General features: G+C 43.4%; 1 protein-coding gene across 2 annotated transcripts in view; it reads right to left on the minus strand.

Moving 5' to 3' along the window:
* Positions 1-14,333, minus strand: part of LAMA3 (laminin subunit alpha 3) — a 267,772-nt gene that overhangs the window by 229,182 nt on the left and 24,257 nt on the right. For both annotated transcript variants that reach the window (XM_054510344.2, XM_045886917.3), the window contains exon 2: positions 4,407-4,559. In XM_054510344.2, coding sequence (XP_054366319.1) covers positions 4,407-4,559 — 153 coding nt within the window. The remainder of the gene's footprint in view (positions 1-4,406; positions 4,560-14,333) is intronic.

Here is a 14,333-nt window from a genome sequence, read left to right on the forward strand (position 1 = left end):
ATGGTTCCTTCTCTTTTCCAGGACTTCTTAATATTGGAGAGCCTATGGCTCAGCTTTAGATCCTCTTCTCTTCTCACTCTCATGCAGTCTCGTAGGTTAACACAATCTATGTGCCATTGATTTCCAAATGTCTATTTCAGTAGGAGCTTCACCTGCATGAGGCAGCCTCAGACAATGCACTGGGGAAGCACTCTCTGCCCTGAAGGTCCAGTGTGTCTCAACCCCTACTAAGTGTCACTGGATAAGGAGAAGTTCATTCTGGCTCCAGAGGCAGCAGCACTAATGGGAACCAAGCAGGAGCCCAGAAACCAGATGAACACAGCAAACTAGATAGTATGCACCAGCTCTGAAAACAAAATTGTCACTGGAACCACAAGCTGCAAAAGTAGGCCAGAACCTACATATTAAACCTAAACAGGGTGACCATCTGCTAAGTTGGGAGACTTAAATAGGATTTAGAGTCTCCTAATATAATATCTAAAATGTCCAGAACACAACTGGAAATCACTCATCATACCAAAAACCAGGGGAAAATAACAACTTGAATGAGAAAAAACAATCAACAGACCCCAACATGAGATGATGAAACAGATGATAGAATTATCTGACCAAAACGTTAAAGTAGCAAAATGTTTCAGTGAGTAAGTATAAATATTCTTGAAGTAAATTAAAATATTTAAAATCTCAGCCAAGGAATAGAAGATTTAAAAAAAAAAAAAACAAGTGGTAATTACATAACTGAAAAAAATACAATAATTAAAATTTAAAACTCACTAAATGGGCTAGATAGGAGAACAAATATGAAAGAGAAAGGAATCATGGAATTTCAAGATAGAACAATACAATTACCTAATCTGAAAAACAGAGAGAAAAGCAACTGAAAAAAATAAATGAACAGAGCCTCAGGGACCTGTGGAACAATAATAAAAGATCTAACAATATCATCAATATTCCAAAAAGAGAGAAGTTGAACTCGTGGAGACAGAGGGTAGATTGGTGATTAGCAGGAGCTAGGGAGTGGGAGAAATGAGGAGATGCTGCTCAGACAAGCTCCCACCTTAGAGACTTTGCAGAGCTGTTCCCTTGTCTGGGTGACTGATATCTGCATGATGAATGCCTTTACCCGCTTCTAGTCTTTGTTCAATAAGCTCTCTCCTGACCATCCTACCTAAAACTGCAAACCCCCCTTGTCCTGGGCCTCATGATCCTCTTACCCTGATCTACTTTTTCATTTTTTCCATAGCTGCTATCAGCTTCTAACATATTATATTTACTGATATATATTTTTGTTGGCTGTCTCCCACGAGGGAAAGAATCTCCATCTCTTTGTTCTTTTATGTAACATAAATACCTAGAATAGTGCCTGACATATAGAATAGTCAACAAATAAATACTTGTTGAAGGAATAGGGTGAAACAGATAGAAAGCACTCCCTAGTCTGAAAGAGGAAAGAAGGTGCATTCGTTTTTCTATTGCTGCTTAACAAATGAACACAAATTTAGTGGCTTAAAACAAAGCCCTTTATGATCTTTCAGTTCTGTATTTCGGGAGTCTGGCCATGGTGGCTGCAATCAGGCTTTCGCCAGATGCCTGGAAAGACCCACTTCCAAGTTTGCACATGTTGTTGGCAGAATCCAATTTCTTTCTTTTTTTTTTTTTTAAAGATTTTATTTATTTGAGAGAGAGAGAATGAGAGACAGAGAGCACGAGAGGGAAGAGGGCAGAGGGAGAAGCAGACCCTCTGCTGAGCAGGGAGCCCGATGTGGGACTTGATCCTGGGACTCCAGGATCATGACCTGAGCCGAAGGCAGTCACTTAACCAACTGAGCCACCCAGGTGCCCCAGAATCCAGTTTCTTATGGTTGTAGGATTGAGGTTCCTGCTTTTTTCCTAGCTGTTGGCTGAGGCTGCTCTCTGCTTTTAGAACCCATTCTTAAATCCTTGCCGTGTGGCCATCTCCATAGGTAGTTTATAATATGGTAGTTTTCCCCTTCAAGGTCAGTGGGAAATTTTCTCATGCTTCAGATCTCTTCCTTCCGGTAGGGCTCAGTCCCTTTTAAGAGCCCCCCTAATTAGGGAGAAATCCTCCAAGATAATCTCCCTGTTGATCAACTGACTTGAGACCTTAAACACATGAGCAAAATCCCTTCATTTTTGTCATGTAATGCCACCTTACCAAGGGAGTGACTTCTATCATAGTCTCACCACACTGGAAACAGAGGGGATCACGCTGGGCATGTACACTTAAGAGGAAGGCATCCCAGGGGCCATTTTAGCATACCACAGGAGGACAGGTCTAAAGTTGGGTTTTCTTGTGCACGAGCTAGTCAAACAAAGCCAAAAACTATGGTAGTCAGTGTTCATAGAATCAGGATTTCCGGGAAAGAGAATGCCATAAAAATATCTTAGTCATACCCATGTTCATAGCAGCATTACTCACAAGAGCCAAAACATGGAAGCAACTCAAGTGTCGCTTGACAGATGACGAGATAAATAAATGTGAGGCGGGGGCGCCTGGGTGGCTCAGATGGTTAAGCATCTGCCTTCGGCTCAGGTCATGATCCCAGGGTCCTGGGATCGAGCCCCGCATCGGGCTCCTGGCTCAGCAGGGAGCCTGCTTCTCCTTCTCCCTCTGTCTCTCTCCCTGCTCATGCTCTCTCTCTCTCTCTCTCTCTGTATCTCTGTGTCTCAAATGAATAAATAAAATCTTTAAAAAAATAAATAAATAAATAAAAATAAATGTGAGGCATACATACAATGGAACGTTATTTAGGCTTAAAAAGGAAGGAAATTCAGACACATGCTGCGATACAGAGGAACCCTGGAGACACTAAGTGAAGTAAGCCAGTCACAAAGGACAGATACTGTAGGATTCCACTTCTATGAGGTGTCTAGGGTCGCCCAATTCACAGAAAGAGTAGAATGATGGTTGCCTGGGGCTGGGGACAAAGGAGAATAAGGAGTTGTCGTTTAATGGGCACAGAGTGCCAGTTTTGCAAGATGAAAAAGAGTTCTCGTGACTGGTTGCACGACAATGTGAACTTAAGGCTACCGAACTATACACTTAAACATGTCTAAGATGGGGAGCACCTGGGTGACTCAGTCGGTTAAGTGTCCGACTCTTGATTTCAGCTCAGGTCATGATCTCAGGGTTATGGGATCAAACCCCATGTCGGGCTCCACGTTCAGCACGGAGTCGGCTTGAGATTCTCTCTCTCCCTCTGCCCCTCCCCCCACTCATGTTCTCTTTAAATAAATAAATAAAATCTTTTTAAAAAATAAAAATAAAATGTCTAAGATGGTACTTTTTTTAAATTTTATTTTATTATGTTATGTTAGTCACCATACAGTATATCACTAGTTTTTGATGTAGTGTTCCATGATTCGTTGTTTGCGTATAACACCCAGTGCTCCGTGCAATACATGCCCTCCTTAATATCCATCACTAGGCTAACCCATCACCCCTCCAAACCCTCAGTTTGTTTCTCAGAGTCCATAGTCTCTCATGGTTCATCTCCCCCTCCAATTCCCCCCCTTCATTTTTCCCTTCCTGCTATCTTCTTTTTTTTTTTTTTTAACATATAATGTATTATTTGTTTCAGAGGTACAGGTCTGTGATTCATCAGTCTTACACAATTCACAGCGCTCACCATAGCACATACCCTCCCCAAAGTCCATCACCCAGCCACTCCATCTCTCCCACACCCCACCACTCCAGCAACCCTCAGTTTGTTTCCTGAGATTAAGAGTCTCTTATGGTTTGTCTCCCTCTCTGGTTTCATCTTGTTTCATTTTTTCCTCCCTTCCCCTATGGTCCTCTGTCTTGTTTCTCAAATTCCTCATATCGGTGAGATCATATGATACTTATCTTTCCCTAATTGACTTATTTCGCTTAGCATAATACCCTCTAGTTCCAAGATGGTACATTTTATGTCGTGTGTACTTTATCATAATAAAAAATAATAATAATAGGGGTGCCTGGGTGGTTCAGTCGTTAAGCGTCCGCCTTTGGCTCAGGTCATGATCCCAGGGTCCTGGGATCGAGCCCCTCATCGGGCTCCCTGCTTGGCAGGAAGCCTGCTTCTCCCTCTCCCACTCCCCCTGCTTGTGTTCCCTCTCTCGCTGTGCCTCTCTCTGTCAAATAAATAAAATCTAAATAATAGTAATAATATCTTTGCCAGTAAAACTATTTTTGACTATTTTTAACTCTTGATAAACAGGTATGGGTGTCTGCATCATGACAGGCTGAACTGGAGGAATGCAAATATTAATGTAACAGGCTTCACAACGATTAGAGAATTAAAACTGATGTTTGGTTTTTAATATAATTATTATTATTTCAGAAATAACCACAGAAACAATGATCCAAACTACCTTCCCCCTTTCCGGTTGGAAGCATCACTCACCTGCCCTAGATCCAAGGTGACATTGACTTTGTTGTACTGTGTGCCCGAGGAGAGAGGAGGACTTTGCCACCATCGCTCGGATCCATCAACTGCGTTGGTGACTGGATGTGCTTTCCTGGGGTCCTCAGAATTGCAATAGTCACAGAACTGGCCCTGGAGAAGGGAAAAAAAAAAAAAAAAAAGCTCTTTTTTTATTTTCAAGTAATTTTTCCTATCAATTTAGTAAAGAGCTAACTGAAACAAGAGACCACTTTACACAGCTTAGAGATGTCAGCTGTTGACATTGATCATAATGTATTCTGAAGACAGTAGTAAGGCTTTTTCTTTTTCACTTAATCTTAAACCGTATCACCTGTTTATACCTCTGTTTATAATGTTTCTAGGACACATATCATATTTATCTCTCATGTGTAACAGCTATGATTTCCTCGTCCTATATGACATTTTAAGAAGAACCTGTTGTACCTGAGATGCAAAGATGTTTTCCTTCAGCAAATCCTTTTTACTCTTTACGTTTTCCTCTGCAATTTCCGGGTCAGGCACTAGGATACAAAGAGAATCCCCGTCCGCGGTCCCAGTGGAGGCGATAAGGAGACAAATAACAGTAAGGAAAGCGGGATACGGCAAGAGTATAGAGGCCCGGGTCTCAGGTGATACGTATGCCCCGGGCTCAGGAAACAGGGTGCAAGAGGTGGGATTAAGTCGCCGGTGAGGATGGACAGACAGGGCTCTGGTAACTGTCAGTGACCAGCAAACAGGGAAGGGGTTCCAGGGGGAGGCACAGGCATGAGCAAAGGCACGGAGGCCAGTTGGTCCAGTTTATCAACAGCGTAAGTAATCGAAAACTAGGCTTGAAAGGTAAGTGGGGAGATCATGTCTTGGCTGAGGATACCAAAGTGAGAAGTTGAGAGTTAACCCCATAGATAAATGAGAATCCATTTTCACCTGGAGTGATATCTATTTGGTATCATCATCTTTACTAAATTCTGATGCTACTGATATCATCTCATCTTCTTACTGAATTATTCTTCTTGGTAGGCAAATTCTTTATTGTTTTGTTTTGTTTGCGATGCAGAATTTTACAGCCATTACCGCCTAAAAAGCCTTACCTATATATTGATTACATTTTAACTGGGTCAAAAGATCATGCTTAACCAGCCGTGGGCTTCACACACTGAACTGCTTTGCTCCCCAATTAAATTACCTCAGAGCATCACCACCATCTAGGAGGGCGTTTAAAGAAGCAAACTTATAGCCACAGTCTTCCCAGGAATGTTCTGTGACACGATGGTAGATCTGTCCCTGGCAAGCCTCTTGAAAGTTAATTAAGTGTTCAAAGATAAATTTGATCCTGGTGTGTAACCAAATGTGAAAACCAAATGTTTCCATCGAGTGTGTAACTGAGGAGTCTCTCGTACGTGGAGACATATTATGTACAACTTTATCTCTTGACATTCTATAAAGAGACTTATGTAACTCAGAAGCCGCACATTGGGCTAAGCAGCCCCCTGAGTTCCTGAGATCAGAGACCATGCTTGTGTCCTGCTTGTCACCACACTTCAGCCAGCACATTTCCTCACACCACCTAGAAGCCCAATAAAAGAATGATCCCATCAGCAATTCTTAAAAAAAAAGGGGGGGGTTCTTTCTATAAAAATTTTATCATAATAAAGTGTAATAACTAAGCTAAGACATCTAAACATTTATGGATTTTTTTCCTTTCAATGATCTTTATTTTTCCCATTCTTTCCCAGAGGGAATTTTACCAATTTAATTATTTGATAAGGGAATTATATTATTGCTCCTCCAAGGTTAGAAGATTTACATGTAGTTAGAAGCAAATCTCTTCCAAGGATGTGGCTGCTTATGATCTACATTTATCTTCATCTCCATAATGAAGATATAAGGAATAGAAATGTTGCTTTTTGTGTTGTTTCGGTGATTCTCAATTTTCAAATAATTACATTAACAAATAAAGTGAGGATTTATAGAGCACCGATTATGCACCGGGCACCATGTACTTCACATTTGCACCCTAAGGCCATCACCTCTATTTTACAGCTGAGGAAACACAGTGAATAAGTAATTTTCCCAAGAATCACCCAACTGTAAATAGTAAGAACCAAGACCCAAGCCTGGGGCCCCAGAAATAGTATGTCAACCACCACCTTGTAACTCTCCTCCCCATCTAGCAGCTACTATCTACTCCGGTTTATTAGACATTGTGGATAGTCAGTAACATACATTCTTCCCTGCCATTGGTCTAAGAAGAAGAGGTCCTGTGGTGCCCTATAGTGCAATACCCCCGTTCACCAGAACCAGGTGCTGCAGGGATGTCTCCTACGGGGGGCTACATGCAGCCTCCTGTTGCAGCTGAACCACATCTGTCTTCAGTCCAGTCAGCTGCAATGGCCTGCTTTGCCTGTTGGGGGCATGCCGGGCAGGGCTTGGTCCCTGTGCTGGTAGGAGGCCTATCTGGGGATGCTGCAGGCTCCTAGGTGGGCAGTGTCAGCCGTCAGACCAGATGTCTGCTGTCAGTCCATCTGCCGGGATTGCGATCACACCGAACTGCAGGACATGCTTCCTGTGATGTCCCCTGAGAGGTTTTTGTTGGTGGGCAGCGCACTCAGTCACACCAGCTGCCTGCCCCCGTCTGTCTGTGAGGCCGTAGTCACACTGATGACCAGGGTGCTCTCTCTCTGCTGCTAGTTATAAGGAGCGGCTGCTGGGACTGCAGATGCATCGGTGTGTGTGGTTATCTTCCCCCCTCCCCAGGGCAGGAGTCACTTTGGAGTGGTGCTGGTCCCTGCTCAGGTTGTTTGCAGGGTGTGTCAGGGCAGAAGTGGCTTTGGAGGGACACATGCCAAATGGGGTAGTGTGGATGGGACACATCTGCAGGGGAACACAAGGGTGGGGCACATGGTGTTAGCAAGATAAGTGGAGAGGGTTCCCACTGGTTCCCAAAAGTGCCTGGCTATCTAGACTGGGAGGGGAGGGAGTGAAGAGAAATGTCACCACCAGCACCCCGTCAGAATGGTTAGACTCAAAAAGACTAGAAATCCAAGTGTTGGCGCGGATGTGGAGAAAAAGGGACCCTCATGCACTGTTGGTGGGTATGCAAATTGGTGTAGCCACTTTGGAAAACAGTATGGAGGTTCCTCAAGAAATTAAAAATAGGATTATCATATGATTCAGTAATTCCACTACTGGGTATCTATCCAAAGAAAAAAAACCCACTAATGTGAAAAGATATATGCACCCCTGAGCTTATTACAGCATTATTTACAATAGCCAAGATATGGAAGCCACTCAGATGTCCATCAATAGATGAATGGATAAAGAAGATGTGGAATGTATGTATATACAATGGAATGTTTCTCAGCCACAAAGAAGAACAAGATCTTGTCATTTGCAACAACATGGATGGACCTACAGGGTATTATGCTAAGTGAAATATGTCAGACAGAGAAAGACAAATACCATATGATTTCACTCATATAGGGAATTTAAGAAACAAAATTAATTAAAAGAATCTCTAAAATCTAAACAAATGAAATGACTGTTTTCTTGGGTAGGATAATATAAAAAAACTTATCAATTCTCCCCCAAAGTTGATCTATAAAGTCAATACAAGTCCAATAAAAATCTCGGGCACCTGGGTGGCTCAGTTGGTTAAGCGACTGCCTTCGGCTCAGGTCATGATCCCAGGGTCCTGGGATCAAGTCCCACATCGGGCTCCCCACTCGGCAGGGAGCCTGCTTCTCCCTCTGACCCTCTCCCCTCTCATGCTATTTCTCTCTCTCTTTCTCTCTCTCAAATAAATAAATAAATAAAATCTTAAAAAAAAAAAAAGTCCAATAAAAATCTCAATAGAGATTCTCTTGGAGCACGATAATTCTAAAAGTTATATGGACTAGTAAAGAACCAAGAAAAGCCAGGATATTGCTGAACAGGAAGACCAGGAAGGATGAAACTTGCCCTTCAAGGTATCAGGGCTTATTATGAAGCTGTCATAATTAAAACAGAGCAAGATGAGAGAAACAGCCCTACAGGACAGAAAAGAGCCCCAAACAGGCCCACGCATTTTGGAAACCTTAGTATATAACAGAGGTGGTACATCAGGTCAGTGGGAAAAGCTAATCCATATCCAATAGAAAACAATAAAATCAAATTCCTACTCAAGCCACAGACAAAAATCAGCTTCAGATGAATTAAGGACTTAATGTCAGAAATAAACTTTAAAACCAATTAGTGCAAAATATCAGGGAATATCTTTTAGAATGTGGAGCTAGGAAAGATTTCTTAAACAAGAAAGCATTGGTTACAAAAGAAGAGATAGATCAAAATTAAGAATGTTGGTTCACCTTAGGGGCACGTGGGTGGCTCAGCTGGTTAAGTGTTCGACTCCTGATTTTGGCTCAGCTCATGATCTCAGGGTCGTGAGATCGAGCCCCACATTGGGCTCCATGCTGGGCTTGGAGCCTGCTTAAGATTCTCTCTCTCCCTCTGCCCCTCCCCCACCCACTCTCTCACACATTCTCTCTCTCTGATATAAAATAAAATAATATAAAATTTTAAAATAATAAAAATTTTAAAAAAAGAATATTGGTTCACCTTAAAGAAGTAGAAAGAAAAGTTACAAACTGGAAGATATTCACGGCATACAAGTGGCAGACAGTGTCTCATGATGGCTGCCATCAATTCCTTCTCCATGTGTGTGTCCACCACCTCACTTATCAAGAAGTGGAGGCTATTCTCCCTGGAGGTTATTCTCTCCTCTTGAATCCAGACTGGCTTTATTATTTGCAGAAGTATCATTCTGGAGTTTTTGAGCAGAGGCTTTAAAAGGATTGGCAGAGTCTGCTTCTTGCAAGCCAGCCTCCAGGTAAAAAGTCCAGCTACCCCCAAATCACCATGCTATGAGAAAGCCCATGCTAACCAAATGGTGTGGATGCATGGAAGAGCACCGAGACACCAGACACATTAGTGAAGCCTTCTTGGATCCCCCAGTCCTACGTAGGCACCTACTGAGTACAACTGAGTTATTCCAGCTGACACCACATGGGGCAGAAGAACCACCCAGCTGAGCCCAATCAGCCCAAGTTTTGGGGTGTTGTTACATAAGAATCAATACCTAAACAAAGAACATAAGATCAACAAAGAATTCTCGTCAGAAATACATACCAAACTTCTGCAGATCAATAAGGAAAGTATAAACAGATCAACAGAAAAAAGGGTAAAAGTAGGAATGGGCATTTTACAGAAGAGGAAACACATACATCCATAAACATTCAAAGAAATGTTCACTCTCACCATCATTAGTGATCAGGGTAGACCACAGTGTAATACTCTTTTATATCCATTCAAAAGGCCCAAGTTCAAAATTTGAGGATAACTAGCACTGGAAAGGATGTGGTAGGAGTATGAATTGGTGTAGAGACTTTGGAAGCTATTTTGGCATTATCTTATAACTTTGAAAATTCACATTTCCTATGACCCAGTAATTCTACCTTCAAGCTCATAACCCATAAACTCTGACACAACTTGATGACATCATGTTCAAGAATATTCATAGATGCATTGTTCACAAGAGCAAAATCCTGGGAATAACCTAATGACCCAGCCCCATCAATGTGAATGAATCATGGCAGTATATTCCCGCAATGGATGAATAAATGACCAAAATGAATAAATGAATATATTTTACAACATGAAAGAATATGGATGAATCTTAGCAATATAACAAATGGGGGGAGCATGATATAAAGTTAAGAGCAATCAAAATGAGAAACACTTTTTAGGAAGATAGATAGATATAATAAAACTATATAAAAAGGAAAGCAAAGAGGGCACCTGGGTGGCTCAGTCGTTGAGCGTCTGCCTTCAGCTCAGGTCATGATCCCAGGGTCCTGGGTTCGAGCCCCACATCAGGCTCCCTGCTCAGGGGGAAGCCTGCTTCTCCCTCTCCCACTCCCCCTGTTTGTGTTCCCTCTCTCGCTGTGCCTCTCTCTGTCAAATAAATAAATAAAAATCTTAAAAAAAAAAAAAAAGGAAAGCAAAGGAAAGATTAATAAAGGATTCAGGATGATGGCTACACCAGACTGTGAGAAACAGAGGGATGGGAAGTGAGGAAACCATATGGTTAGACATAAGTTATTATCAAGGCCCTAATCTGGTTTTGGTGGCAAGTACATGGGGGCTTGTTATATTATTTAAAATCCATCCATCCACACATACATTAAAGCAGACGACGCAAGGACCAATGATAAAAGCATGTCATAAACTGAGGGTTGTGAATAATCCATAATCCAACTCTGCATCTGAGGTCCAGTATTTTAAAAATAGCCATAAATAAATAAAACAGGACCAAAACTGAGAGAAGTCAGAGAAGAGGAGGACAGAGAGAACAGAGGATTCTTTCACGCTTGTGTTCGATTATTCACCCATCCGTGCGACAAACCTGTGCTGGTCACCTACTCTGTATTCCAGACAGAGATGAGAATACTAAAAGACAAGGACAAGGGACTTATCTTGGAAATAAGGACAAGGGACGCATGCTCTGAATTGTGTCAAGACTATTATTAGCCTAGTCATATGAGAGATAGCAAATATAACAGAAGGGGCTAGAAGGAAAGGGGACAGAACTGTTCAAATAAATAACAAGACAGAGTTTAGATCTAAGGTTGGAAGGCCCTGGAAGATAAGCCAATGTTTCAGAGACCCACGAAAGAACCTATGCTTTTTCAGAAGGATGGAAAAAAGTCTCTCCTAGTTCCTAACATTGTTGATGATTCTCCTTAACTGAAAATCTCTCATATATAATGCTTCCCATCTCAATCCACAGTATAAAACTATATTGTTCTAAGAAACTAGAGGTTGATTACAGCAGTGCTCCCTAATATAATTTTATTGTGTGAACCCTCATTCATTTATTCAACTTCTTAGAATTGCTTACAATCTGTAGAGCACTAATTTGGATTCGGAGATAAAAACAAGCAAACAAACACTAAGAGTTGGCCCCTGGCCCTAAAGAAATGTAGCAAGAGAGAAGAGAAGTAGCTCAAACACCACATAATACCAAAAGGTGCTGGAATCAAGCTAGCCTGGGGATATTTAAACCCAGGAGAGGCATGCCATGCTTTACTTTGCTTAATCTTCACAACACTCTCAGGCTTATATCAAGGTATTCAAAACTTAAAGGCGAAGAAGGGAAGGCTCAGAGAGGTGAAGTGCCTCACCTCAAACCTCACAGCCAGGACGGGCCGGAACCAGGACCCGTATGCGGTCTGGTGATGTTTCTCCCAGCCAGAACGCCTTCCATCCTGATCCAGCTGCAAGCTCCATCAAAGAGCTCCGTCCTACACTTGGATGGAAGGTGAGGCCGCACTGAAACAGCACTTACGTAACTTTCCACACACCTGCCCATGACCTGGGAAAGAGACCCAGCTCGGGAAAGCACCCTGTCTGACGGACGCGTGGATGCACGCCCTCATGGCAGGCTCAGAAAACCCAGCAACGGCAGCCTCGAACCACACTCGGCTGCCAACAGCCCCATGATGTATTAGCACATTCATGCCACCCTGAACCTTCCTCCCAGCCATCACTCGCCAAGGTTCCTGAGGCCATGTGCCTTAAAGGCACTGTCTCAAGTGCCCCAACCCAAGCCAGCTGGAGCCCTGATGTGGAGAACATTCTGGAGTGCACCCATTCCAAACTTAAGATTGCTCCTTCCCAGACCTTGTTCAGAACATCGTCCCTTCTGAGAGGCCCACAAGCACATCAGCATGGTCACCAATGATTAAGACAGGCAGTTCTGCCCGTTTCCTGCAGACCTGTACATCTGACAGATGGGTGAAGGGCCATTACACAGCCCAGGAGAGTGCCCAGCTCTACGGGGCCCCCAACAGATTTCACCCCACGGTGGGCAGAGCACGCATCTTTAGCGTGCGGGGCTCCTGGAGGCAAGGACTGGAGAGATCCATAGGACTCAAGCTTGATTCCAGGTATTTTTTTTTAAGGCAAATTAGAAAATGTCTGCAAAATTTACATTTATTACTAGAAAACTGTGTCCCTCCAAGCCAAATTCTGGGGGGTTTTTTGCTTTTAACTCATATCAAAGAGATACATTTTGGAGTAAAATCTTGGGGTTTAAATCCTACTTGGATGGATAGATAGATACATAGATAGATACATAGATAACCTTTATATATTGGTTGACTTATTTAGTTTCCCTTTAGGTCCTTTTTCCCTTTGTTAAAATGGGCTAATCCTCCAATTGTATGTAGTGGCTGTGAAAATTCAATGAGATCATCATCCATAAATGGAGCCCTGACGTGGAGAACATTCGACCCCCGGGTTGTTTGTTTAAAATGCAGATTTCAGGTCCTGAATCCCTATATCAAGGCTGTGTCTCTGGTGGGGGGAAGAATCGGAATTTTTAGCAAGCCCCTCAGCTGATTCTTCCGGCCCCTGCAGTCGGGGACCACAGAGGCAGCAGTGACAGGCACAGGCGGAGTGTGCTGCTAGAGACCCATCTTGCAGCCGCAGTCACAGAAGAAGCTACATTGATGGTGGTGATGACAAAAGGAAACATCCACCCACCAGACAGAGCACCTTGCACTTGGCACATGGTGACTGGACTTTCATGATAAATCTATTAAGATGAGTTCAATCATTTGGCCCTTTTACAGATAAGGAGGCAGAGGCTCAAAGAGGTCGAGCAGCTTGCCTAAGTGGTGAAGCCAAGACAGGAAACCCGGGAGGGATGCTGGGGGGTGGGAGGTGGGGGCGGGAAGGGGGAGTCCGGGGGGAGGGGCAGTAGCTGTCCTGCAGCAGCAAGAAGCCGCGAATCTGTGGGCACCTCAGAGATTTGGCCTTGGCTAGAGAAACGTGTCCCCCTGGCTCACGCCTGCCTGTGAGTCAGGTCTGACCAGGTAAAGGAAGATGCTTCTCTCTACCCCCAGACAACGGAGAATTGTGTTTTTTCTATATTGGCACAGTGTTTCACTGTATTCCCTCTTTTACTCTCCTAGGAATTATTTTACACATTCTCGATGCTCCTCAAACCTCCTCCTTCCTCTTCCCTTCTCCGGATGAATTCGCTGAATTCGCTCATCTTCCTAATCCACAAACCTCCCTGCATGTGTGCCCACACACCTGCCTTGTCTCCCATGGCTGTGGAGAAGCTGTCTGTTCTCCAATGTTCCCCTGCCTGCCCCCCTCCTCCCCACACGCGGAATCTGCCCCTCCTGCCTGCTCAAGGGCTTTACGTCTGCAATTTCACCCCCTAAACACACACACTCTCCTGCATCTCTACATAGCCCTCTACTGGATCACTCCCAGCAGGAGACAAACAGCCCTCCACTTTCCCCTCACTCACTCCCCTTGACCCACACTGATGCTCTTGCTGTTCCTCATTGACGCCAAGCACGGTCCTGCCTGAGGGTCTTTGCACTTGCTCTTCCCTCTCCCGAGAATATGCTTTCCCAGACTTAAGTCCCTTTTCCGAGAGGCCTTCCCTGTCCTCTCCAACAAAAGCCGTGCTGCACTCTGCCATCTCTTTCTACCGTCTTTGCTTTCTCTTCTTCTGAGCAGGAAGCACTTATTTGCTGGTTTTGCTGTCTATCATCCTTATTGCATTGCAAGTGCCTTGAGCGCAGGGACTTGCTCACCGCCTAGAACACAAGGTTCTGGCTCAAGGTAGGCACTTAATATTTGTTCATTTAGTTAAGAAATAAAAATGGCACAAACTATTTTGTTACTCACTTCAGGAAATATACTAGAAAGTGATAAACGAGTTAATTAGTGATAAGGAGGAGCAGTAATCCCAAACTATGGCCCTCTCTCCCCAGAGGGAAAAGGTGTGTGTGTGTGTAATTTTAACTTTTATGTCAGAAGCTAAACTCCTGATGTTCAAGAACAACAGAA

This window comes from Mirounga angustirostris, unplaced genomic scaffold (assembly GCF_029215605.1).
Source record: "Mirounga angustirostris isolate CCGP_5_RB_7025 unplaced genomic scaffold, mMirAng1.0.hap1 SCAF_14, whole genome shotgun sequence".
NCBI lineage: Eukaryota > Metazoa > Chordata > Mammalia > Carnivora > Phocidae > Mirounga > Mirounga angustirostris.